This window comes from Hylobates moloch, unplaced genomic scaffold, assembly GCF_009828535.3.
Source record: "Hylobates moloch isolate HMO894 unplaced genomic scaffold, HMol_V3 SCAFFOLD_3, whole genome shotgun sequence".
NCBI classification, from domain to species: Eukaryota; Metazoa; Chordata; class Mammalia; order Primates; family Hylobatidae; genus Hylobates; species Hylobates moloch.
In genome coordinates this window covers 76,760,555-76,787,822 of record NW_026652278.1, presented here as the reverse complement: position 1 = coordinate 76,787,822, position 27,268 = coordinate 76,760,555, and the positions used below count along the sequence as shown (strand labels likewise).

The following is a 27,268-nucleotide window of genomic DNA, read 5'->3' as shown; positions in this document are numbered from 1 at the left end:
AGCAATATTTCCATACTAAGAAAACTTAATATAAATACATTTTAAATAGACAGAATTGCATAATATCATCTCCACTCTGTAAAGTGTGGCTGGGAAAGAGGAAAAAAAAAAAAACTATAGCAAAATATTTACAAAGCTATCTCCTGGAGACAGACACAACTTTGGTGTGAAAAAAATGATAGAAAAGATGAATCAGGATACTGTGGATCATTTACTGCATATGAGCTACTCTGGAAGTATGACATGCATTATCTCAACTTAGTTTCAAAATACCATGGGACATAGGTTTTAACTTCTGAAGAGTTAATGACAAACCGAAGCTTTTCTGAAAATAGTGCACAGGAAAAGAAAGAGTTGAAAATAATATCATAGTAAGTATGACTAAGGAGATAAGACTTAGAGAGAAGCCAAGATAATTATCTCGAAGTACTAGACAGACTATGAGGTGAAGGAGCAGATTAGAAAACAAATATAAGTTGACTAGGGAAATTCTTTTCAACAATTCCAAGAGTTGTTAGAATATACACTGTACTATTATTAGCCCTGTCTTACAGACAGGAATACTGAGACTCAGGAAAATTAATGTACCCAAATTCTAGTAATTAAAAGAGCAAAGATTAAATTCCAGGAATCTATGACTTCATGACACTGTGCTATACAGGCAGACAGATTTCAACTCTATATACAGACTGATCAGCTAAAAGGGACAGGTTCAACTTGCTGATCTCCGAGATTTCTTCTAAATGTATAATTAATAATAATACATCATTTATTCACAGAAATAAGAATTTGATTGGGCAATTGCTGCAAAAAAAGACCTGTAAATACATAGTGTTTGATTTTATTAACAAAAACATGACTTTTTATAACAATATAATTTTCCAAGAAAAAAAAAGCCATGCCCTCTTATATAGCACATTCCACATACGTCAACGTATTATGTAACTACATTTGAAACAATGTCTTCTACACATTGAAAGCATCATAAACTTATAAAAGTAAATATTTTTAGAGAAAGGGTATGCTTGTTTTCTTCCAAATACATTATTGTGTTTTATGCTAACCACATTCCTGTGAGAGAGGTACGAATATTTTACAGGTGAATAATAGTCTTAATCACTCACACAGAGGTAGCCACTGGCAGCTAATGTAATCATTGGTTTGTCAGGTATTTAAACCTGAGCTTTTCCTGGGGTCCTAGTTGTTGGTAGTAACTGTTACCCACCTTAAACAGGCAGTATTGAGAAGATAACACAAAAGAATGTGTGAGGCAGGCCTTTGTGGCATATGGAAGTCCTACACAAACTAGCCAAAGGCTCTGGGAAACTGTGTGGTAGACAATCTCTAAGATGCCCTCAAGGACCCCAACTCCTTGTAATGTGAGATAGACCTACTAACTCCTGACAAATAAGATATGGCAAAAGTGTTGTGATATCACTTCTGAGACCTAAACAAGGAACTTACAACATTTGCCTTATTTGGTGACATTATTGCTAAGGACCCGTGATTCTTCCACTGGACAGTGCCTTCCATTCCCTCCACCATCCTTTTTGAGCAGAAATGTCTATAACGTTGTTTGCTTGTCTGCCATTGCATGTTAGGTGTATGTGGGACAGATAATTGTCTCTTTAGTTAACACATCTACAGTTAAGAACTCTACTCATGTTGCCAAAGCTTAAGGAACTACATGTGAAGAGCCTCATCTTCACCTGGATTTGATTTAGACAATGGGATTTGAAATTCGAGCTGACACTGGAATGAGATGACAATGTCGTTTGTGTCTTTCACAATATTTTGGGGAAAGACAGACATAATCCATGGTGACACCATAATCTAGCAAAGTTACAGTAGAACACATAAGTGCCTTATACACCAAGAATGCAGACCTGCATGTAAGGATGTATTAATAAAGGGTGGTAAGTCTTAGTGTCATAGAAACCACATGCAGAAAAGACAGGCATGGACAATTATGGCATGTTAAAAGAAGAGAACGTGCTTCTGAATGGTTGAGAAAGGCATGAGTAGATGAGATGAGGTTAGCCATGTAGTGAGGCAAGATGCATCTAAAATTCTGTAGTATTTGGCACTGTTCCAGGGGCAAAAATGAGGAAGACTCCTAAAGCACACAGCTCTGTCCTTGAGGGTTTCTGGACACACACGCACACTCAGTAAACCAGGAAAACACAGTGTAGCACATTAGGAAATGAAGAAAGGAAAAACATAGTTTGAATGCCTGTATGTCAAGAAATGCATATGTGGGGTGTTACATCATCAATCTTTATATTAATGAACCATCAGAGGTGGACATTGATATAGATAGATACATACACACATACATAAATACATAGATATATAGCTAGGCAGATAGCCCATGTCTCACAGCATACAGGAGATGAAGTCAAAATTTGATAAATGTCCACCTGGCTTCAGAGTGTGTGTGTGTGTGTGTGCGTGCGTGTGTGTGTGTGTGTGTGTGTGTGTGTGTGTGTTTATTACAGTGCTTGAATCGCATAGCATGCCTTTTTCTCACAGCAATAGAAAGTGATACAGTACAACTCTAGAAGATAGACATCTTCATTATTTTCTGGTAGGAACAAAAGGCCCCATATTCTCATACAAGCATGTTTGTGACTGAAGTTAGCAGTCTGAATGTAATGAGAAAATGAATGGGTAGTAAACAGATAAAGACACAGCTGTTATTACTTCATTAATAAAGCCTTGAACTGCATCTTTTGGTAAGTTAAATGCTACTTTCTTCCTCAAAAACTCATTAACTAAGTTAGCATGCTGCTATTTGTTTTTTGAAGCATCCATATCTGAGGTGTTAATCTATTTCACTCACAATAAGAACTTGGCTTTAAAATAGTTCATCAATTGCTCTGAGAGCAGGATCCTTCCTGTCCAGAATCAATGAGCTTGCAGGTTGTATTTGCCTTGTTAAACAACCATAGCTGCTGAGATGATTTGGGAACAGTTTAGTATTTTGTGCCTAATTCTCATCGTGTAACAAGCAGAGCTGCCCCTTGGGACACAAAGCACACTCTTATTCCAACCCCTTTTGCCAAGTTTCCTCATTAATTCTGCTTATCTTCCTGCACTGCTCATATTAACTCTAATTCAGCCTTCCTGGGAACTGGAGTGTGAGATAGAAATGGGTCACTGGGGAGCCACTCCTTACTGTGCTCATGGCCCTACAGCAGGGGTTGCCAGATAAAATACTCAAAAATGAGTTTACAAGTAAACAACAAATACGATGTTTATAGATACACCTCATGCAATACATGAAACATAACTAGCCTAGAAAAGTATTTGTTACGTCTCTGAAATTTAAATTTATGTGGGTGTCCTGCATTTTTATTTACTAAATCTGGCCAACCTACCCATGATGTACCTTCTACAGCTGAGGCCCTAGTTGAATGTAGTTATGGCCCTGGCCCAGTGTGCTTGGAGCCCAGCACAAAGTAGGATATCATCATAATTGGAGAAAACACACCATTTTATATGATGCTGCTAGGGAAGGATTATGGGAAGAGCTCAAGCTTTAGAGACATTTTGATCTGGATTATTATTTATCTTTACTATTTATCAGTTGGGCATATTACTTTTACTTTCATCGGCCTTATTTCTTCACGTATATCATGGAAAAAAATTCCCTTACTAGGCTTTTTAAAAAGATTAACTTTCTGTGCCCTGAATCTCTATGTCTTTCTTTTTCACGAATGGCAGTCTCACTCATGCACACTCTAAATATGGACAGCTTTCTTGAATACATACTAGGTAACTCCCCAAATCTGGTATTCCCAAGGATACTAAAATGAAGACAGGAGCAGTTTTCCCCAAACCAAAGATTAGGTCACTCAGGTTATGGTGATTTCATACATCACGTATTTAAGATTCCTGGTAACTTCGAAAGATAAAATGTGATAACTCCTGTGAAGTCACCTACCATGCCCATAACTTATATAAAAGTGAACATTCATTCTCTTTCCTCTATGCCTCCTAACTGGTGAGTGCTTGAAAGCTTCATCAATAAAAGGAGCCCATATTCAATATACTTTCAATACAGCACAATCTTCTGCTTCAATTCTCATGCAAAAAAAAAAAAAAAAAAAAAAAAGGAATGAAATCCTTCTCAGAAGAGTGAATGCAAAATGCAGAGAGGCGACCTCACTGGATAAGCAGGTTTACTTGACTTCCCTCAGCTGTGTTCCAATCTTGTTGGAAACATTAATATTTAACACCTTTAACCCTCAGTACTACTAAGTGAACTGGAAGCTTCAACTTTAAAAAGTCTTCATTAGGCCAGGTGCAGTGGCTCATACCTGTAATCTCAGCACTTTGGGAGGCCGAGGTGGGCGGATAACGAGGTCAGGAGATCGAGACCATCCTGGCTAACATGGGTGAAACCCGGTCTCTACTAAAAAATACAAAAAAAAATTAGCCGGGCCTGGTGGCGGGTGCCTGTAGTCCCAGCTACTCTGGAGGCTGAGGCAGGAGAATGACGTGAACCCAGAAGGCAGAGCTTGCAGTGAGCCGAGATCATGCCACTGCACGCCAGCTTGGGCGACAGAGGGAGACTCCGTCTCAAAAAAAAAAAAAAAAAAACTTCATTAAATTAATACCATTTTTTATATACTACTGGTTAAACAGAGGAAATCTAAAGAAAGAAGATCACTGATTGAGAATTAGTCTAGAACTACATTGCATGGTCTTGTGTTTCATGGGTGCTTAGGTTACATGTTTTAGGCACTTAAGCAATTTAAGAGTTAAGAAAAACATATACTCTTTACATTTATTTTTAAAAGTGTTATTTCAATAAGTATTCGTTGAGCTTTTATATCTATGCTAAGCATTGGGCTGGAGATCCACAGTGAGCAAGTTCTGCTATCACAGAACTTATTTTCTAGTGAAGAGTCTGATGAGAAAAAGGTGAACACATAAATTAGTTAGACTTTAATAAATGCAATGGAGGAAACAAAAGACGCTAATAGGAATAAAATAGGAAGTACATAAAATAGAGAGGCTAAATCTCTTACAGAATGTATTTAATTGAATGATTTATTATGAGAAGGAATCAACCACGTGCAGATAAGTACAATAGCTAGTGCTGAGGGAAGGACAAAGGCCCTGGGGTAGGTAGAGAAATAAGAATAATAACGTAGTAGGAGTGGTCAGGGTGCTAGGCAGAGCCAAATCATGGAGGACTTGGCACGGCAGCAGATCGTGCCTAGATTTCATTCTAAATCCATTAGAAAGTTTCATGCAGGGGAATGGAATGCTTGTATGTATGTTTTAAGGAAAAAGTTATATGTAATCCAAATTAAATTATAATGTGATTCCCTTTGCTGATGAGAGCCAGTATTTCCAAACAGATTGCCTCATCCTCATCCCGTTTACGCTGACATCTTCATTAGGATGTTTCCATCACTGCCCAGAAAAATCAAATGCTCTTCCCTGGAAGACCAGTTCAAGGTCCACTTTGCAACTCATCTCACTGCCTCCCCAGGCATTCTGCACTTGTCGCTTTCTCTGAATCTGGCACAGACTAAATGAAAATTTATCCTTCTAATGTCCACAGGGTTGCTTAAAGGGCTAGCATTTGGTGAATATTTGAAGTAAAATCCCAAGCTTGTTCCATTAGCTAGGATGCTGCGATCGGTGCCTTCAGGCAAACTCTGCACACGGCGACTGACAGAGTAAGCTGTTTAAGAAAATCTCATCGCTTCCCTGCTTGAAACCTCAGAAGGTTTTCTTCTGCAACAAGATAAGATTATACTTATTTCAAAGGGCAGACAGGGTGGTCATAATCTGCCCTGGCCCTTTCACCAACTACATCAAGTTTATCCAGTTCCAGGACTCCTTGCCATTTCCCAAATGTGCTCTTCCATCTCTTATTTCCCTTTATTCTTCCTTGTCCCTCTCTCTCATATTTCCTTTCTCCAGGTACCAACTGTAGAAATATTATCTTTTATTCTTTCACTTAAAAATGGCCCAAACTATTCTGATGTATGTGGGTGCTCCTTCCTCTGTCTCCCTTTATCCCAGGATTTACCCTAAACCGTAGCTCTAGCATATATGCTCCTTTGGACAAATAGTTCAAAAAAGGTTGCCTACAATAGATTTCTCTCCAAGATTCACAGATGAATAGAATACACCTAAGACTTTGTGAAGCTATGCACTAGAGGTACAGACCTAATGTTTTCCACATGTATGTGAACTCAAATCCTATTTATGTTCATGTGCGTCAAACATATATTAACATCCTGTATATGTTTGGGACATCTTCATCTGACCTTTTGTAAAACAAAACAAAACTTCAATTTAAGTCTTTTTTGCAAGAATTGCAATAATTGGTTTAAAAGTCCGTCCCATGTGGCTGGGAGCCATGGCTCACGCCTGTAATCCCAGCACTTTGGGAGGCTGAGGCAGGTGGATCACCTGAGGTCAGGAGTTCAAGACCAGCCTGGCCAACATGGTGAAACTCTGTCTCCACTAAAAATACAAAAAAAAAAAAAAAAAAAATTAGCCAGGTGTGGTGGCAGGCACCTGTAATTCCAGCTACTCAGGAGGCTGAGGCAGGAGAATTGCTTGAACCCGGGAGGCAGAGGCTGCAGTAAGCCAAGATCTCACCATTGCATTCCAGCCTGGGCAACAAGAGAGAAATTCCGCCTCAAAAAAAAAAAAAAAAAAAAAATGTCTGTCCTATGCACTGAACTGTGAACTTCTTGAGAGTCTGTCTCGCTTGACTTATTGTAGCTGGCCTGGTACAAGGCCTGAGCTCTCATAGGGGCTCAACACATTCTGACTGGCTGAACCATCATGAGCCCACAAAGCAGACAGACTCTGCTTATTGAGAAGAACCTGTATCATCTTCACTTTGCTGCATCTGCAGATGTTCCATCATTGTCCTTTCTTCCCCCTTCTATTCAGCTGACTTATCCTAGCTCCTGAAGCAACTGTAAGGCAGAACTGGATATAAAAAAAAAATTTTAACCTCTCTGATAACTGAGAATTTCTTTCTTTCTTTCTCTTTCTTTCTTTCTTTCTTCTTTCTTTCTTTCTCTTTCTTTCTTTCTTTCTTTCTTTCTTTCTTTCTTTCTTTCTTTCTTTCTTTCTTTCTTTCTTTCTTCTTTTCTTTTTTTTTTTCTTGGCAGAGTTTTACTTTTGTTGCCCAGGCTGGAATGCAATGGCATAATCTTGGCTCAATGCAACCTCTGCCTCCAGGGTTCAAGAGATTCTCCTGCCTCAGCCTCCCAAGTAGCTGGGATTACAGGCATGTACCACCACACCTGGCTAATTTTGTATTTTTATTAGAGATGGGGTTTCACCATCTTGGTCAGGCTGGTCTTGAACTCATGACCTCAAGAGATCCACCTGCCTTGGCCTCCCAACTGCTGGGACTATAGGCATGAGCCACCTTGCCTGGCTCTCTCTGAGAATTACTTTCTAACTACAATCTGAACATCATTGTTGCTCTTTATTTCCCTTTATTTTAGCACATCCCAGATTTTCAGAACCTACTACCAACTCACTTGCAGTTGAGATATTTGGCATATGTAAGTAATCAACTTGATACTGATTAAAAGATCAGATTATTCTGTGTCTGATTTGATAAGTCCGATGTCCAATCCTTTTTGTTAGACTTGCTCTCTGACAAAGAAGCATTCACTTTTTACAAAAAGTTCAATAATTTGGTAAATGTTCAAGCTGTGCCCTTATTTCAATTCATAAAAATGTTTCCTTAGAAGAAACTAGAAGTTCTGCTCATGGCTGGTCTTGATCCTTCAACTAGAATTCATTGCCCCAAATCTACCTAACACTATATAATTACTATATAATTAATGTTTCACCATATTACGTAAGAAATTAATGAAATTCTGCCCAAGATTTTGCTAAAGTCCATATATTCACACCTACATAGAAACTTCCGATCTAGTTATTTAACAACTTTACGGAAAATGTTATACTATTAATCTAGCAAAGATGTATTGGTCTTATGTTAGCCTTCAGTGAACAGCACTGCTTTTTCCAATAGTGTAATACTTTCCTCAGTGTCTACCAATCAAATTTTATTAGCTGATTTTAAAATCTTGTCCAAAAACGTCTTTACAGAAATACGCATGTTCTTCTTTGTAGAAATCATGATTAATAGATCTGCATACTTCTTCAATACATGTTTTGGTTGTGTCATTTTCAAAGATTACTGAACACTATTAATCTCATCTGAAAATTATCTCAGAATTGAATTTATTTGACTTAGTCGTCATGACTTTGTGTAAACACTTTTACTTCTCCCAATAGGAGGTACCAATATGTGCTAATGACTACTCTTAATAATTAAGCCAAAATATTATCCTTATATGTATGGCTTGGGAGTCTTTGGAATATCCATGTCAAATAAAGACAACTTTGTTAAAACAAAATACTTGGAGGGCTTGTGATTAACAGTGCATGTACTGAGGCCTATGTTAAAATAAACAAACAGACAATCAAAGTGTAAAGGGAGAGAGTGGGCCGGGCACGTTGGCTCACACCTGTAATCCTACCACTTTGAGAGACTGAAGCAGGAGAATCTCTTGAGCCCAGGAGTTTGACACCAGCCTTGGCAACATAGAGAAGCCTCATCTCTACAAAAAAATAAAAAATTAGCTGCACTTGGTAACACATGCCTCTGGTCCCAGCTACACAGGAGGATAAAATGGGAAGAAGACTTGAGCCTGGGAGGTCAAGACTGCAATGAGCCATGATTACACCACCGCACTCCAGCCTGTTTGATAGAGCAAGACCCTGCCTTGAAAAATAAAAAATAGAGAGCGGTCATATTCCTTAAAATAAAATAAATGAGAAAACAATACTGTGTAAGTATTAAATACTTCTTCAATAGAATCTTTAGGAGCCAGTGGAGAGATGGTTCAAATCACTATTTAATTTGGCAAATGCTTTCTATCAGAGGAGATAGATGAGTAAGGCCTTTATACTCCAATGGCATGTACAGTAGAACCACCCAAATGACTTCACTCGACACAGTCGGTACTCACCACAAAACCGTCAATACAATACAACTTCTGTAGATTACCCCATGTGAGAGAATACAATGACCAGCTAAGTGGTCCTTTTTATACTGTTGGCAGTTATGATTCTGAATATATAGCTATAAACAGGATCTGGTTCATATTTCATTTGCTTGTAGCTTGGATAATTGTGAGTTACTAGCCAAGATCCTTATGACATGAAGGGATACAGAAAACATTACCTTCAAAACTAAGGACTAGTGACAGAACTGATTTGCCATTTGAAACATTGCCAGAGTACAACCTCTTTGAGGAACCATGGAGCCCTATTGCCCACCCATTAGTCACCTAAATAATTCAAGAGCTCTGGAGAAAGACAGATTTGAATTCAACCCCTATCTGCTACTTTCTTGCTCTTTAGAAAGATATTTCAGCTAATTAGTAGTCAGGTTTCGTCATTTATAAGATAGAGATATAAATAGTTACTACTTCATTCACTTATTTTGAGAGCTTAAAGGATCATGTAACTTTTGTTTTTCCACTATATCTGATTTCTCACTTAGTTTAACATGGCAAAGGGCACACTAGCAAAACTAAACTCTTTTAATGGCACTCCTCCACAAACACACATCTATGCATATATATCCATAAATTACCATTTTATTCTATACACAAATATAATATATTCAAATGAATGAAAACGCTTTTTTTTTTCCAAATAAGTCTACTTCAGAGACTTCAACTTAGGATAAAAGAATCCTCAGTTCTAAAGCCAGTTCACAAACTAGAACAGAAATATGAATTCATTTGACTGACATATGAGCCTGTTAGATTTAAAGGAAAAACACCAATTCATTTACAATATGCAGGGTAGCTTTAAAAAAAAAAAAGCCCACTTCCTATCATCTAAACAGGATCATAAACTGGTCCCTTCTTAGGAGATTATCCCCAGTGCTCACTAAAATACACTAAAGCCTATTTTCTTTACACAAGCAGATGAAAGAATACCCAATATATGATCAAGTTTGAAGTAATATTCTATCAATTCTAAACCTATAAATATATTTTATATCACAGACGTTGCGTATAACACATTTCTATGCCTTCCATATGGAAAAGTTTCTTTTTTTAACTTAAAAAATACAAAGATTATCTTATAATAACTTTTTAAGATTTTAATTAAGAATCTTATTTTTCTATGTTCTATACATCTTTTGATTAAACAAATTACACCAGAAATTTCTCAAACAATACTTTGCATAAATATATTATGCTATCCTAAAAACAATGTCAAATCACCAACAAAACATTTAACTGACAGCATTCATTTCGTTTACCCGATGAGAACAAAGGAAATTTGCATGAAAGATCTTCCACATAATCTTCAACTCTACTTGTCCCTTGCTAATACGTTTTCAAATGGCATTGCACCTGCTTTCATATAAACATCTTTGATGCCTGGAACATCAAATGCATCAAGACATTGTTAGAAAAATAACCACTTGACAAATAGCTCAAAAGGACATAAGGAGATACATTTCACACACAGTAGCTAGATATTTGTTAGATAAGAAATCCTTCGTGATTATTGCGCCTTCCAAAATGGCCAGTCTGACATGCCCTTTGGCCAACTGCCTAAACTAAATGATTGGTTGTTTCTTACATCACTCATGAATATTTAGGCTTATGAAGAAGTCTGTCAATTATATCTCTTGATCTATTCAAACTGTTAAGGAAATTTCAAACATCTGACCATAAAAATCTCTATTTTTCCCTCATCCATGAATGAATGAATGAGGTTAAGACATGAATTTAAGATATATATTTTTGGTTACTGATTTTCTATCAACTCTCTTTGTTTCAAAAACTTCACAAACGCAATTCTGCTTCTGTGTGCATTTTCAAATTTCTGCTCTAATTATGTCAGTTAACTTCATTTTTTAACTGACACTGTATTCCAGATCAGTATTTGCTGTTGAAATTTCCATGGTACCAATCCCAGGAGCATCATTAAGAAAAATTCATGAATATAAATGAAAACTCATGTTGAATGTTGACAGTTTCACAGACATTAGGTTTGGCATGGCTTCCTCAATAGGATAATCACTCTTTAAAATTAATAAATCAACTCAAAAACCTTTTTGGTTACTTGTTTTTACTGAAGTTGTTATCCTCTTTCCAGTCCTAAAGTGGTGACTCTCGGAAGCTGATAGATACAGGAAGAAAGACTGAAATAGCAAGTCTCGCTTTAATGTGGGAGCAATATGGGGCCGGTCTAGATTTGCACTATGGCATTACTTAGTATAGCTTATCCACTTTGGCTGATACTCAGCTTGTGTCTCCTTTCCTGGAAAGCTGTTCTTGAACTTTCCAAGCCCATTCAATTGCTTTCTTTTTTTTTTCATATCGTATCTTGCCTAAACTTTTTTTAGAGCACTTATTATATCACCTCACTTATGTGTAGCTTTCTCTTTTTAGTTTTAGAGGTTTTGGACATCCAGGGATATGTATTATATATCTGCATATCCAATGTATTATACATTTGGCATATAGTAAATGTGACAAATACATGTCAATTAAATATAGAATTCTTGCAGCATATGACTTGGAGTTTCCTGCTATAAAACAGGAATTTGTTAAACTGTATGAAGTATTCTGGTTTTGAGACTGATCAGTAAGCTCACAAATAGAGCTGGTCATTGAGAGTATAAAGATTTGGGAAGAAGACATGTGTGCTTCAGATCATTACCTCCTTGTGACCCTGTGTTCCTCACGAATAAATGAAAGTCATATTGCTCAAAGCAAGAATAATAAAAGTAAGAGAAAAAAATGTATTATGTAACTAATTAAAATAGAACAACTGGAAAACACAACCAAGTGACATTTATCCATTTATCTCAGGTATGTAAAGTTGGTTCAATATTAATAATTAATGTAATCCATCACATCAAGAGGCTAAAAAAATCACATGATCATATCAATAGATTTAAAGAAAGCATGTGACAAAATCCAACACCCATTTATGGTAAAAACTCTCAGTTAACTAGAAATAGAGGTGGACTTTCTCAATGGAAGAATATCTACAAAATATCTATACCTAATATAATTTTTAATGATAAGAAACTTGTAGCTTTCTCATTAAGATTATGAACGAGGCAAAGTTGCCCCCTTTCGTTGTCCTTTTTCAACATCATACTGGAAGTTGTAGTGAATTAAATAAGATAAGAAAAGGAAACAAAAGGTACACAGATTGGAAAGGGAAGAAGTAAAACTGTCTTTGCAGATGACCTGATTACTTAGGTTAAAAAAAATTAAAAATTAAAAATATTCCTATAGCAAATAAATGATTGTATCAATGTAACAGGATACAAGGTTAACATATAAAGTCAATAATTTTCCTAGATACCAGTAATAAACAAATATGATATGAAATTAAAAACACAATAGCATTTACATTAGCATCCCCCACAATGAAATATCTAGGTATAAGTCTAGCAAAATAAAAGATGTATACAAAGAAAATGATAAAACACTAATGAAAGACTTAAAAAATAAAACCCAAGTAAGTGAAGAGATATTCCATGTTCATGAATAGGAATACTCAATATTGTCAAGATGTCAGCTCTTTTCAACTTCATTTATAGATTTAATGCAATTCCAATAAAAATCCCAGGAAGTTATACTGTGTATCTTGATAAACTGATTCTAAATTTATAGGGAGAGGCAGTAGATCCAGAAAAGTCAACACAAGATTAAAAGACAAAGTTGAAAGACTGACCCCACTTTACTTCAATACTTATTATAAAGGTATAGTAATCAAAACAGTATGGTATTGGCAAAAAAAAAAAAAAAAAAAAAAAAAAAAAAAAAGACAAATAGCTTAATGGAACAGAATAGAGAACCCAGAATAGATACACATTAATATAGTCAGCTGATCTTTGACAAAGGAGAAAAGACAATACAATCGAGAAAAGATAAACTTTTCAACAAATGGTGCTGGAAAAACTTGACATCCACATTCAATAAAACATGAACCTAGACACAGACCTTAAACTCTTCACAAAAATTAACTTAAAATAAACCACAGACCTAAATGTAAAATGCAAAACTATAACACTCCTAGCAGATCACATATGAAAATATTTAGATAAACTAGACTTGGCAATTACTTTTTGGATACAGTATTAAAGGCACAATACATAAAAGGAAGATTTTATAATCTGGGCTTTATTAAAATTGAAAATTTCTGCTTTGCAAAGCATATTGTCAAGAGAATAAAGGGAAAAGCCACAGAATGACAGAAAATATTTGCAAAAGATATATCTAATAAAGGATCATTTTTCAAAAATACAAAGAATTCTTAACAATAAGAAAACAAACTGATTAAAAAATGGGCCAAAGACCGTGGCAGACACCTTACTAAAGAAAATATGCAGATGGCAAATAAGCATATGAAAAAATATTCCACATTGTCATTAGTGAAGTCCAAATTGAAACAGTGAGTTACCATCACATACCTATTGAAATGACTCAAATCCACAACCCTGTCAAAACCAAATGATGGAGACCATGTGGAGCAACAGGAACTCTCATTCATTGTTGGTGGGAATGCAAAATGGCACAGCCACCTTGGAATACAGTTTGGCAGTTTCTAACAAAACTAAACATACCCTTCCCATATGACCTGGCAATCATGCTTTTTGGTATTTACACCAAAAAGTTGAAAATTTATTTCTATACAAAAGCCTGCACAAAGATGCTTACAATAATTATATCCATAATTGTCAAAAGTTGGAAACAACTAAGATGTCCTTCAAAAGGTGACAATGTAATGTTATCCAGATCTAGAAAGAAATGAGCTATTAAGCAATGAAAACACATGAGAAAATTACTAAGTGAAATAAGCCAGTACAAAAGGTATTATTCCAAATATATGACAGTCTAGAAAAGTTAAAACTATGACAATAGTAAAAAGACCAGTGGGGCCGGGCGTGGTGGCTCACGCCTGTAATCCCAGCACTTTGGGAGGCCGAGGCAGGCGGATCATGAGGTCAGGAGATCGAGACCATCCTGGCTAACACGGTGAAACCCCGTCTCTACTAAAAATACAAAAAATTAGCTTGGCATGGTGGAGGGTGCCTGTAGTCCCAGCTACTTGGGAGGCTGAGGCAGGAGAATGGTGTGAACCCGGGAGGCGGAGCTTGCAGTGAGCTGAGATCGCACCACTGCACTCCAGCCTGGGTGACTGAGCGAGACTCTGTCTTAAATAAAATAAAATAAAATAAAATAATAAAAAAGACCAGTGGTTGGGGAAAGGGAAGGATGACTAGAAAGAACACAAATGATTTTTAGGGCAGTAAACCAACTCTGTAGGATAATATAATAATGGATACATACCATTATACGTTTGTCAGAATCTATAAAAAGTATAGCATCAAGAATGAACCATAATGTAAACTTAGGACTTTGAATGATAATGATGAGTCAATGTAGGTTTAGGTTTGTCAATTGTAACAAATGTACCTCTATTGTGGGTACCTCTTCACAATGTACCTCTTCATTATGGAGGTAGCTGTGCATGTTTGAAGACAGGGGATGTGTGAGAAATCTCTGTAATTTGCACTCAATTTTGCTGTGAACTTAAAACTGTGTGAAAATCAAGTCTATTAAAGAAATTGACACACACACACACACAAATAGAACTAGCATTGATTAATTGTTGGCACAACAATAAACTGACATTATTAAACTTATATATAGACTATGCCTGCATTTCCCCTTCCTAGATGAATTTATACCTAGAGATGTCATATTACTTGGGATGATGGCACTTTCAATGGAAGGAATTTTACCCATATGGATTCTATAATCATAAATTAAATCTAGCCGGGTGTGGTGGCTCACCCCTGTAATCCCAGCACTTTGGGAGGCTGTGGAGGGCGGATCACTTGAGGTCAGGAGTTAGAGAACAGCCTGGCCAACATGGTGAAACCCGTTTCTATTAAAAATACAAAAATTAGTTGAGCGTGGTGGCAGGTGCCTGTAATCTCAGCTACTTGGGAGGCTGAGGCAGGAGAATCTCTTGAACTTGGGAGGCGGAGGTTGCAATGAGCCAAGATTGTGCCACTGTACTCCAGTCTGGGCAATAAAGTGAGATTCATCTCAAAAAATAAAAATAAAAAGGTTAAATCTGAGAATATTGTTCTCAAAGCAGAATTTTACATATTCAATTAGAACAATCTGTGGGGGTGAATTATTGAGGTCAGTGAAAACAGCATATTCACTAAATTTATAAAGCTATTCACTACTGCAAACAATCCCTTTTTAGCTGCCATTATCTATATGCATACCAGCCAATCCCTTGAACTCTGAGTTGTTCCCCAACCCCTTCCCTCCAAGAAAATTTCTACCGTTGGAGTCAAATAGTCACCCACTGAGAATTCATTCCCCATAAGGTCTTATAGCTATGATTAGAATCTATCTTTTGCAAAACTCACTATTACCTTAGTCTTGTGGTTCATGTAGATGAACTACATGACAATCTACTATTTTTTCCTGTGTCAATAGCTACATTTCTTTAAATGAATTCCAAAACAGAGTTCTTAATACATAGATTGCATCTATAGCAAATTATAACTCTATAAATTACCAGTGCCACTGGCAGTCCTCAGACACAATAGGAAGCACAATAAGATGAAGACTGGTCCATTTCTTTCAACACTAATTAAAATTTGCACAGCAATTTTAGTTTGCTACAGCCATGGCTACACTGGGGATCTAGACCTACCCTAGTCCCACCACCAACAATGCAGTGTTTCCTGCATTTGAGGGCATTCTGCTGAACAACTTATAAAGCCTCACTGAGCCTGTAATCACCATGGACTAGTGGGGCAAACTGCTCTTGGACAAGAGGCCCAGGGCACATTTTATTCAAAATGACTACTGATGCTCGCACCTCCATGCTACGAGTCACTGCCATCATTAGCGAATGAGGAGGGTACAAAATTGTGTGCCCTTCTCAACAATGTATCCTTACTGCAGAAATATGCCCATAATTTTCAGTAACTTGTGGCCCGTGACTCAGATATCTACTGCTCTTCCACCAGTTATACTCTCCACTTGGCTTAGTGAAATTGCTCATCCACATCCAGCAACACACCCTCTGCATTCTCAATCTCTTCTTTGACTTTTTCTTTTTTTCTCCTATTTTAGCTGAAACCTGAATCTTGCCTGAAAAGTCTCATTTTCCTCTACCTGTCTCAAGAGGTGTTTTTATTTTCTCACTTTCAACATTGGAGATCCGTCCTCCTGGCTTCTAACGTACATTTTCTCTTGTCTATTATGAAAAATCCTGTTCCTTTAAAGTTTATGCCATTCACACAGTGGCAGAGATGTCTAAAAATGCATTTCCTCTGTTTTCTCAGGGTTCCATTTCCCAGCCTCTTTTACAGTAAAATGAAGTCATGTGATTTAGCTCTAGCTAATAGAACATTAAGCAAAAAGTGATATGAGTTCTTGTGGTTCAGTCTTTAAAGAATTGGGTATGCATCAGCTCTGTTCTGTTTCTCAATCTGCTGGCTAGATGCGGTTAACAAATAAACCTAGTAATAATGAAACCAAAAGATAGAAGAAGCCTGGATCTCTAATTCACTACTTGAATAAAGCTAGTCATTTGCTACCTTAAACAGGAAATACATCTACCTTGGACAAGAAAAAGTAGGATCAGGAAATAAATTGCTACTGTCTTTGAGCCATTATAATAACGTGGGCCCTATTTTTTGTTGCAGCTGGCATTACCCTTAACTATACTCTTCCTTGTCATCTACTAAATTCCAGTATAGTTTATCTTATTAATGGGAAACTTTGGCATATAGCAAACATTTTTTTCTCTCTGTCCCAACCCTAGCATTATCATGAATAAATGGAATATCCATTAGATAACTTATCCAAAACTATGTCCTCTCAAGTCCTTGACCTCTAGTTTCAAATTATTTCCCCCTCAACCTCAGTTTGATTATTTACACTCATAGGAATGCTTTGAATATTGTCATCTCCTATAACTCCTCCATCTTCAAAATCAAAATCAACGAATCTGCCATATGACTGTAATCTCTTCATCACACCAGCTTGTTCAAGCGCTCTCATGATGACTATGAATTGATTTCATTGAGACAGTCATTCTTCTTTCACTTCCTTCCACAACTATCTCATATTCCATCGTGCTTCATTTGAATAACATCTGAAATTTCATTGGTTTTCTGAGTTTTCATCACATCTATCCAACCAAACCGCAAGCCTGCAAGAATTGAGCTGTCTGCCTTTTCTATGATGTAATAACCAGAGAATGGAGCAATAAGAGTAATGCCATACAACTGGGAACACCAATTCCAGTATAAAGATGTTTCACAAATTTCTATTTAACTCTCAGCACTTCCAACAATACAACCACCAACTTAACATCTCTCAAATACGTCAAAGCCATCCCAAATCAACACTTTGATAAGTATTTGCTGAATTAATGGGTGAATGGATAAACTAATACAAGTAAGTATATAATTATTTCACAATAAACATTCACGTATAAAGCAAGTATTCATATCCACATCATATAAGAGAAAAAATCTGAATTTAATAGAATCAAAGGAAGCAGATGAATTTTGATTCAAATTTAGATCTTCTCAATTTCCCTAACTCTAAATCCTGAGTGTCTTTCCATCCATGTACTACGATGCATATTGAACTTTATGAAATGCTCTTTCTTCATTTCATCTATTACCATAGACTCAGAGAATTAGGTCTAATTTTGAATGCAGTTATCTGTGAGTATAAAAATAATGCCCGTGGAAGGCATTCTAATGCTTTAAAACACACACCATTCACTGCAAATACTTTAAAAGAAACATTTTAATTTTGTGAATAAAAATGTTTAATAGCCCACACTCCAAATTAAAATTGGTACCAAAATGTATCCAAAGGAATCATCTCACAAAACGAAGGAGACTTAGAAGTAAAAATTTAAAAACTGACATTTAAAAATCATTGTTTTTTATCCTTTATTGAGTGTTTGCCATGTTGCAGACATTATGCTAAGCAATTTATATGTGCAGGAAAATAGAACCTATTATTATCCCTATTTTACAGATATGAAAATTGAGAATTAGAGGAAATAATCAAAGCCAGGAGCCAAATACAACTTCTGTATGATTCCAGACACTGCATTTAACATTAAATTGCCTTCCCAATAAGTAGTTAATTATTTCATTTTGAGCCATTACTTAGTGAAAACTCGACAAGTGTATTTTTTCCTACTAATAGCATCTGATAATGAGACATTTCAATTATAATCAGATGGAGAAGGAAGGCACTATGTATATCATAAAGCTTAACATTTCCAGGATATTAAATGAGCAAATTGTTTAGTCTTACCCATGAATTCAATCCCCAAGTGGTCTGCTACACCAAAGTCAGCATGGAAGGAAGGGGAAGAGAAAAAGAGAAAAAGGTTAGAAAAAACTCTATACATGGAAATCAGTGCTTATAAGACTAACCCTCCAAGGCAAGGCACAGCCTCAATTTTAACCCCTATGTTTGCTTAGAAAAGATACATTACAGGTCACCAACAGTAGAGTTACTCTGAACACTGACGGGTATTTCCCCCAAAGCCTCTGAGCTATAGCTTAGATTTTAGATGAACTAATATTGCATAAATCATGAAGAATGCTAAGTATAAATTTAGCTAAGAGAGAAAAAGAAAAATTGTTATACCATGAACATCTGACACTAATATTCTTTTCAGAACCCATAATATTTTATGTGGAATAACATATTTATTGAACCTCTATAACAAATTTATTTGAACCTCTATAATAAAAATAAAAGTGAATAAGCAAGGAACTTCTGCATGCCAGGCCCTAATCAGGTGTACTTTACCTCCACAAAAAAGCAATGATGTTGGACTTTTTTCTCTCTTTCTTTCACTTTTTAGATGAGAAAACTGTGCTTCAGTGAGATTAAAACTCTTACATAGGTTACAAAATCTGAGACAGTTCCAGGGCACGTGCATATAGTATGCAAACCATCTTGAACAGCTAACATCTGCCTGAACAGCAGAGCAATGAACTGTACTGGGCTGGACCCAAGTATTCAACCTCAGATGTTCCTCTATTTAAATGGTTCTTTTTAAAATCATTCAGTTATTCACTCATTCACTTTTAAAATTCATTGCATTAATTAATATCTTTTTCTGTTGCCATAATATTTGTCTGAAGTGAGAATAAGGGAAAAAACTATTGCTACCATTGTAATTGCTTCCAAGACTAATTGCTGAGCTTCCTTTTATGAATTCTTTATTTAGCAAATAAACTTTTCCTTTTAGAAAATACGCATCTAGTTACCTAGATTTCAATGCCTTTTGTGTTTGTAAATAGGTCATTAAAATTTTATTTGGAAAAAATATATATATATACGTAGTATAAAATTTATCATTAAAACCATGTTTAAGTGCATGACTCAGTGTCATTAATTATTAAGTTGGTGCAAAAGTAATTGTGGTTTTTGCCATTACTTTTGTTAACTTGATACATTCACAACGCTGTACAACCACCACCCCTTTTTTCCAAAATCTTCCATCACCCCAATCAGAAACTCTGTGCCCCCAATCCATAATTCCTCATTCATCCCTCCTCCCAGCCCTTGGTAACTTCTAATCTACTTTCTATCCTCATCAATTTGCCTTATGAACCGTTCACATTTACTTATATAATGGAAGATGGTGACAATGTTTCTAAAAAGTAGATGCATTCATTTCTTTCCCTGGCATTTCTTGACTGCTTACTCTGTGGTCATCATACACACGGTGATAGATATCAGGCATACTTTCATGTAAAGAAAGGATTCTTGTTCTCAAGTAGCTCAGAAATGAATGACAGACCATGGAGAAAAAGCTATGGTCATTCTTTGTAATAAGTTCTATAATGGAAAAGCAGAAAATGTGCACTGGATGAAGAGGCCATGGACCCATAAACTTGCTCCTAGGAGGGAGAGAATGTGCAATACAAAGAATAAAGTTTGTACAGCCCCATCAAAGAGTAGGTGAAGGATATGAATAGACATTTCTCAAAAGAAGACATTTATGCGGCCAAAAAACATATGAAAAAAAGCTCGTCGTCACTGGTCATTAGAGAAGTGCAAATCAAAACCACAATGAGATACCATCTCACACCAGTTAGGATGGCGATCATTAAAAGTCAAGAAACAACAGATTCTGGAGAGGATGTGGAGAAATAGGAACACTTTTACATTGTTGTTGGGAGTGTAATTAGTTCAACCATTGTAGAAGGCAGTGTGGAGATTCCTCAAGGATCTAGAACTAGAAATACCATTTGACCCAGCAATCCCGTTACTGGGTATATACCCAAAGGATTATAAATCATTCTGTTATACATACACATGCAAATGTATGTTTATTTCATCACTATTTACAATAGCAAAGACTTGGAACCAACCCAAATGTCCATCAATGATAGACTGGATAAAGAAAATGTGGCACATATACACCATAAAATACTATGCAGTCATAAAAAAGAATGAGATCATATCCTTTGCAGGGACATGGATGAAACTGGAAGCCATCATTCTCAGCAAACTAAAACAGGAAGAGAAAACTGAACACCACATGTTCTCACTCATAAGTGGGAGTTGAACAATGAGAACACATGAACACAGGGAGGGGAACATCACACACCGGGGCCTGTTGGGGGGTAAGGGACAAAGGGAAGGAGAACATTAGGACAATACGTAATGCATGCAGGGCTTAAAACCTACATGACAGGTTGATAGGTGCAGCAAACCACCATGGTGCATGTATACCTATGTAACAAACTTGCATGTTCTGCACATGTATCCCAGAACTTAAAGTAAAATAAAACAAAATAAAAATAAGGAAGAATGGAGTTTGTAGAAAAGTGGCAAGACTATTGTCAGGAGCCTTGTTCAGGTCGTTGACTTCTCTGCACAAAAGGTTTTGAGAGCGAATCCCAAGTAAGAGTAGACAAAGAAGTTTATATCAAAGTGAAAGTATTGCAGAGTGAGGTGCAACAAACTTGTTTGTCTACTCTTACTTGGGATTCGCTCTCAAAATCTGAGAGGCAGAGTGGGCTGCTCAAAGAGAGAGATAGCCCCTAGTGTCTTGAAGGGAATTTCCTTTACGGAAACTGTACAGACATATTCATAAAATACTGGTGAGGTCAAGTATGTAAAGGTGGATCTGTGGTTAGCACATACACTCAGGATCTACATGCTCTAACACATATCACATGTATCATTAGCATATAAAATCTCCATCTAAGGATGTGTTTTTTGATATTAAAATGAGAAAAATATTACTATAAGCTAAACCTTGAGTCTAGCTACGGGTGTGGGACACTGGAGGAGTCTCTGCCCCTCTCCCAATGGCCAGCAGGCAGAAATTTGTACCTAATAGTTTCTTGTGCTTTTGATGCTGATTGGTTGGAGACTGGGGAAGTTACATCAGGAATAAGGGACTCTTGTTCTCTTCCCCAAGCCCATACTAAGTATCAGGAACTTGTAACCATCTGGCAGTCTGTTGGTATTCGGTAGGACCGCTTATCTTGCAAAAGAGTTAGGTGCTGATGCATGAGGGTGCAAGGGGAAAGAGCCAGCTATAAAAGTGGCCCATTGAGCTTTACACACAGGACAAGTAAGTATGGGTCCTAACCTTACTTATCCTGCCTCAAGATCCTGTGTTCATTCTTATGCAAATAGGAAGCTTCACGACTGTGGTACCTAGGACATTGGAGAGAGACTAGAGTTGTGGCATTTAAAATAAGGATTACCTATCATTACACTCAAAATAATATTTTTAAAAGGATGGGAATAAAAATTAAACTTTTTCATATAGACAGAAGAGGAGGTTGCAGGAAGGAAACCAGGAGAGGCAAGTGTACAGAAATCAGGGAGCAGAGGATCTCAAATAGTGGCCCACAGGTGTTCCATGACATGAGTGGGCAATTAGAAAGCCTTTAGATTCAGCCTGTTTGAACAAGAACTTTCCGCTGCAGCTGAGATGGCTCAGAATTGGCTGCCTGTCATCTGTTTTGCTGGCAGGTGCAACCCAGCCTTGGCCTTTTTTCCTTCTTCCATGACCTTCAGTGCTCTGCCTCCGGATGTGACAAGGGATATGGAGCATCAGGCTTTGTGAATCTGTAGATTGTGCTAAGAAATGAGTGGCATGTTTGATTAATGGAGGGCCAATCTGAATGCTTTGAAACCTCAATACATTCATGACCAGTAGCAGAGACAGAAATCAGAATCTGGAAATTATTCAAACACTGAATAAGATAAGTAGGAATCTTCTTAAGGGAAAGAAAATCTGTCCTCTTTTAACATAACAGAAAAGTTATCCAATTATTAGAGTTGTTAACTTTCAGAAATACTCTCAAACAAGATGGCATTTATATTTTTGTATTTTAATGGGAAATTATTTATTAATTTTTTATAATAGCTTATTCATGGAAACTGACACCACTGAACACACAAATAAGAAGTTAACTCTTATGTAAATTATTTTTCTCTTTCTTTCTGTCTCTCTTTCTCATGCATACACAGACACACACACACATACACATACATGCTTCCATTGTTTTATTAAAACATTAACACTGTGATCATTATTGCAGGGTTTAAGACAGGATTTGATTCATATGGAAGAATCAATGAAAATCCATGAAGAACAGATGACAAAAAAGCAATTAATTTTGTCATTTGAGTCATACATAGATCATAAACCACACTATTTCTCATAACCCGTCATTGGCTATTTCTCAAAGCAAGCAGTGTGCCCAGGGATATTCATGCCTGCAGGAAAACATCAAGCGAGACAGGGGAAGGTTAATTAATTAATAGTTTATTCATTCACTCAGCAAACTATGTGTCAAGTACTGCACAGATATTAGGGTGGAAGAAGAGACACATAGTTTAAGCAAAAACAGCAGTTTGATTTTATCTATGAGATACATATGTTTAAACATATAACTTCCTTCCTTTTAACACTCCAAAACTTTTATTTGTAAAATTAGCATTTGTTTTGGAACACTCCCACCTTTGGATTACATAGTAGTGGGTAACATTTACTGAGCACTTACTGTGTACCAGGAACTGCTTTAAATATTATCTCACAGCAATTGATAAGATTGTTGTAATGCTCATTTTACAGGTAAGAAACGGAAGCACAGAGAGGGGAACCAACTTTCTCTAAACCAGATGGCCTGTAGGTGCTGGCAACATGAGGGAGCCTAGGCCATCTTGGCTGTTAGCTACCATTTATACTCAAAGTTTACTTATCCCCTTCCTGTAAAGAAAAAGCTAATTTTTACAAAATTATCAAGTAATGAGATCTTCAGGGAGGAATTATTTAATCCACTTAAGAGAACAAGTTGTTTTCAAGTATCCTCAGAGAGAGTAGAAGCACCACTTATTTATTTTCTCACCCCTAGTTTATTGATGAAGTGCCAAATATAAGCTAGGTAGCGGGGCAGACAAAGGAAGACAACTGTTATCTGTCTCCAAGGAGTCCAACTGGCAAATCATTAATATTTCTTCATTGGTTACCAGGGAAATTTCTTCACAACGAGGCTGGCCTAGTTGAAGTTATTTGCTTGCACATACAGCAAGCAATATATAAAATGGTGAGTCTGAAAATATGCCCAACATTGAACCAAATTATCTTACAACTGGCAACACACTTAATAAATGCCAGCAGCTCTGCTGCAGAGCTGAAATATTCTTAAGATTTTAGGACTAGGTGCCTGTCTAGTGAGACAAAATGAATGTTTTTTTAACACCAAAAATTCCTGGAAAACACTTGGAAATTCAAAGCCCAGATTTTTTAATTAACAAAAATTATATAAATTTATGCTGTACAACCAGATATTTTGAAATACGTATACACTGTGGAATGGCTAAATCAGGTTAATTAACATATGCACTCACATACTTATCTTTATGTGGTGAGAACATTTAACATGTACTCTGTCAGCAAATACGTTGTTATTAACTATAGTTGCCGCATTGCACAATAGTTCTCTTGAACTTTTTCTTCTTATCTAACTACTAACTGAAGTTTAAGGCCCGAGTATTTCTAAAGCATTCACAATTCTGTATGACTGAACAATTCAAAACCTCTTGTTTATATGCTGACAAAAAGGGGCTGCTGACATTTCCCCCAGGTGGGCAGGCTGCAAGCGAAACATCAAGCGAAAACATCATTGCTTTGATTCCAATCTCAGGATGCCACCTTTAACTTGTTACCCAGCCTATGAACAGGAACTCACTGCAATGCAGCCCTGGGACAAAGCGACACAATGTGGGTTTAAGCACCAGCCCTGTGCTAACAGTAACGGAGCGAGATGATCCTGGTCATACAAGAGTCTTAAATGTGATCATTTAAACTCTGGTCTATGGGATATGGAAAAGCGTGTTCCAGGAAAATATTGATCTGTGTTTTAAAAAGTTAGACTACTGGCCGTGTGCGGTGGCGCACACCTGTGATCCCAGCACTTTGGGAGGCCGAGGTGGGCGGATCACAAGGTCAGGAGATCGAGACCATCCTGGCTAACACAGTGAAACCCTGTCTCTATTAAAAATACAAAAAATTAGCCAGGCTTGGTAGCTAGTGCCTGTAGTCCCAGCTACTCTGGAGGCTGAGGCAGGAGAATGGCGTGAACCCGGGAGGCAGAGCTTGCAGTGAGCGGAGATGGCGCCACTTCACTCCAGCCTGGGCGACAGAGGGAGACTCCGTTTCAAAAAAAAAAAAAAAAAAGTTAGACTACTGCCTTGAAGTTAAATAGGCTTCTCTGCTGCAAGAATCCCCCAATTCCCTCCTAGGTGTGTGGAGACTATGGGCGGTAATTCAGTGACAGCATTTCCAACTTGATGAAAACAGCTAGGTTGTCATGGAGCGCCCAGTGGAACTAGTGATATAAGGTACCTGCTCTGGGAAATACTTGCCATATGAGTGTGGAGCAAACCACCCACTCAATTACAAAACATGCCAGTCATAAATGCTTTATCTTAATAACTGAACTGAAATCTGTCACTCTGTAGATTCCACCCACAGATCCCTGTCAAGTAACTTTTTCACTGGTGACACTCCAGGTAGAGGTAGTCCATTGCAACTGAGAAGAGCAAATAGGTTTTGTGAGGAAGGCAAGTTGAGTCTTCCACATTTGCTAACCATAATACCTGAGCTCATCATGCTCTAGTAGTTTCTAAAATCATTGTAAAGAAATGTAATTGTCTCAGGTATCAACAGTGGGTCCCTGTGTTCTTGCTCCGAGATAAGAGTATGGACAAGATGCTGAGATGTCCTGTGTTGAGACATTGCCCTGCATGTCCCAGTTTATTACAGCAAAACAGGCAAGCTGAGAAAGACTGGAGTAGACTTTAAGAGTTCTGATTAGGAGGGGAGAAGGGAAGGGGTCTGGCTCTGGCTGTAGTTGCTGAGGGAAGCTGCAGGCTGGAAAACCAAACATGGGATCCACAGAATATATACATTTCAAAAAGTAAAAGGGTCAAAGGACAGCGGAACAGGGTTCAATAAAGGCTTCCAGAGCATAGGGCTGTGTCAACAAGGGGTGTGACATTTGATGGTCACTAAGAGAATATGGCAGCAGGAAGGAGGGTGGCAGCCAGATCCAATCTCTTTGGCCTTAAATCTCACAGTGGGAAACGGGCACAGGGAAGTGTCAAGAGTGTGAGCACACTCCTGGTGAGCGAGGCAGAAAAGCTCCTTTCCAGGAGCTGTGTTCAATCCTAGAATGTCTGTCCTAAAAGGAAAGGGATATTATCACTTCATCCTTTTTCTAGCATCTTATCCTTAGTGCAAGATTTAGGATGTTAATTGCTGGGCTGATTCTAAACTTCATGCTCCCTTTATGAAATTTTGCTAAGTCACTAAATACATAATTTTATTTTTATGGGCATGTATATTTGATTTTAGATTTACACATGTTCACAAATAAAATGTGGAAGGTAAAAAAATCGTATTAATCTAAAGAAATTGATACTTCTCTCAATATCTCTTAGAATTAATTCCTGCTAATTATTTTATGTTCTTTCTAGTCTTCCTTCCATATATTTAAAATAAACTCAATGTCAGTCTTACACAAAATCATCCTGTTTTATGTGCCTAAATCGGGGGAGTCTATCTGTGGCCACTGCAGTTCTATAATCCCAATCTCCCACACCCAACCTCCATCACATCAGAACTGACAGCCTTTTCCACTGTTGAGAGTAGGTCATAACATTATTACCATGGTCGGCCTCACACCAGACAGGCCATCAGTCATGCAGGAGGGAAAACCACTTTCCTGGAAAGCACACAGCCCCAGTCTCCTTTCTCAGGGCTGTGTTACAGAGTATGATCTCTTTATTTTTCTTCCCCAAAACTCCACTGCTGATACCTGAATTTAATAATCTCTTATCATCCTCTAAACAAGAATGTTGATTGGTATCAAAGGATGGAGAGAAGCAGGCAGCCATAGAGACTGCACCCCATGTTGATGTACAGCAAACTCAAGATGAGCACTCTGCTAAGCAAAGTGAAAGGGCATGACAAGGTTTCAACTGAGGTTAAGGAGAGATCATTTGCTTAGGCTGCTCCTCAGAGATGGATTTTGACTAAATAATGGGTAGAATTTTGCAGTGCAAACATCTTGGAGCATTAGACTGAAATCTTATTCCATTTTTGCAATTACCGAGTAAAGGATTTAATAAGAATTACCATTATAGAGAAGAATTCTTCATTCAAAAAGAAAATACTTCTGCATTGTTTCTGTCGCTAGTGATAGTAACTGTGTACAAGTGAATACACTAGAGTTCCTGCTCTTGAGACTCACATGTGTCCCCCAGGATCTTCTCATGTTTTATCAACTTTCTAAAATTCTTGCATTTTGTCACTGGACACTTCTACATATATCCTTTTCTTTTCTTTTTCTTTCCTTTTTTTTTTTTTTTTTTTTTTTTTGAGATATAGTTTTGCTCTGTCTCCCAGGCTGGAGTGCAATGGCATGATCTCGGCTCACTGCAGCCTCTGCCTCCCAGGTTTAAGTGATTCTCCTGTCTCAGCCTCCCAAGGAGCTGGGATTATAGGCACGTGCCATCATGCCCAGCTAATTTTTGTATTTTTAGTAGAGACAGGGTTTTCCTATGTTGGCCAGGCTGGTCTCAAACTCCTGGCC

The 27,268-nt window shown here is 37.2% G+C and overlaps 1 protein-coding gene across 7 annotated transcripts in view; it reads right to left on the bottom strand.

Annotated features, from left to right (window-relative positions):
- The window catches only part of NRG3 (neuregulin 3), a 1,130,131-nt gene that overhangs the window by 108,416 nt on the left and 994,447 nt on the right, over nucleotides 1–27,268 (bottom strand). For 4 of the 7 annotated variants that reach the window (XM_058436439.1, XM_058436441.1, XM_032141505.2 and 1 more), the window contains exon 4: nucleotides 18,438–18,464. In XM_058436439.1, coding sequence (XP_058292422.1) covers nucleotides 18,438–18,464 — 27 coding nt within the window. The remainder of the gene's footprint in view (nucleotides 1–18,437; nucleotides 18,465–27,268) is intronic. The other 3 variants (XM_032141530.2, XM_058436440.1, XM_058436442.1) reach the window with 1 other exon arrangement.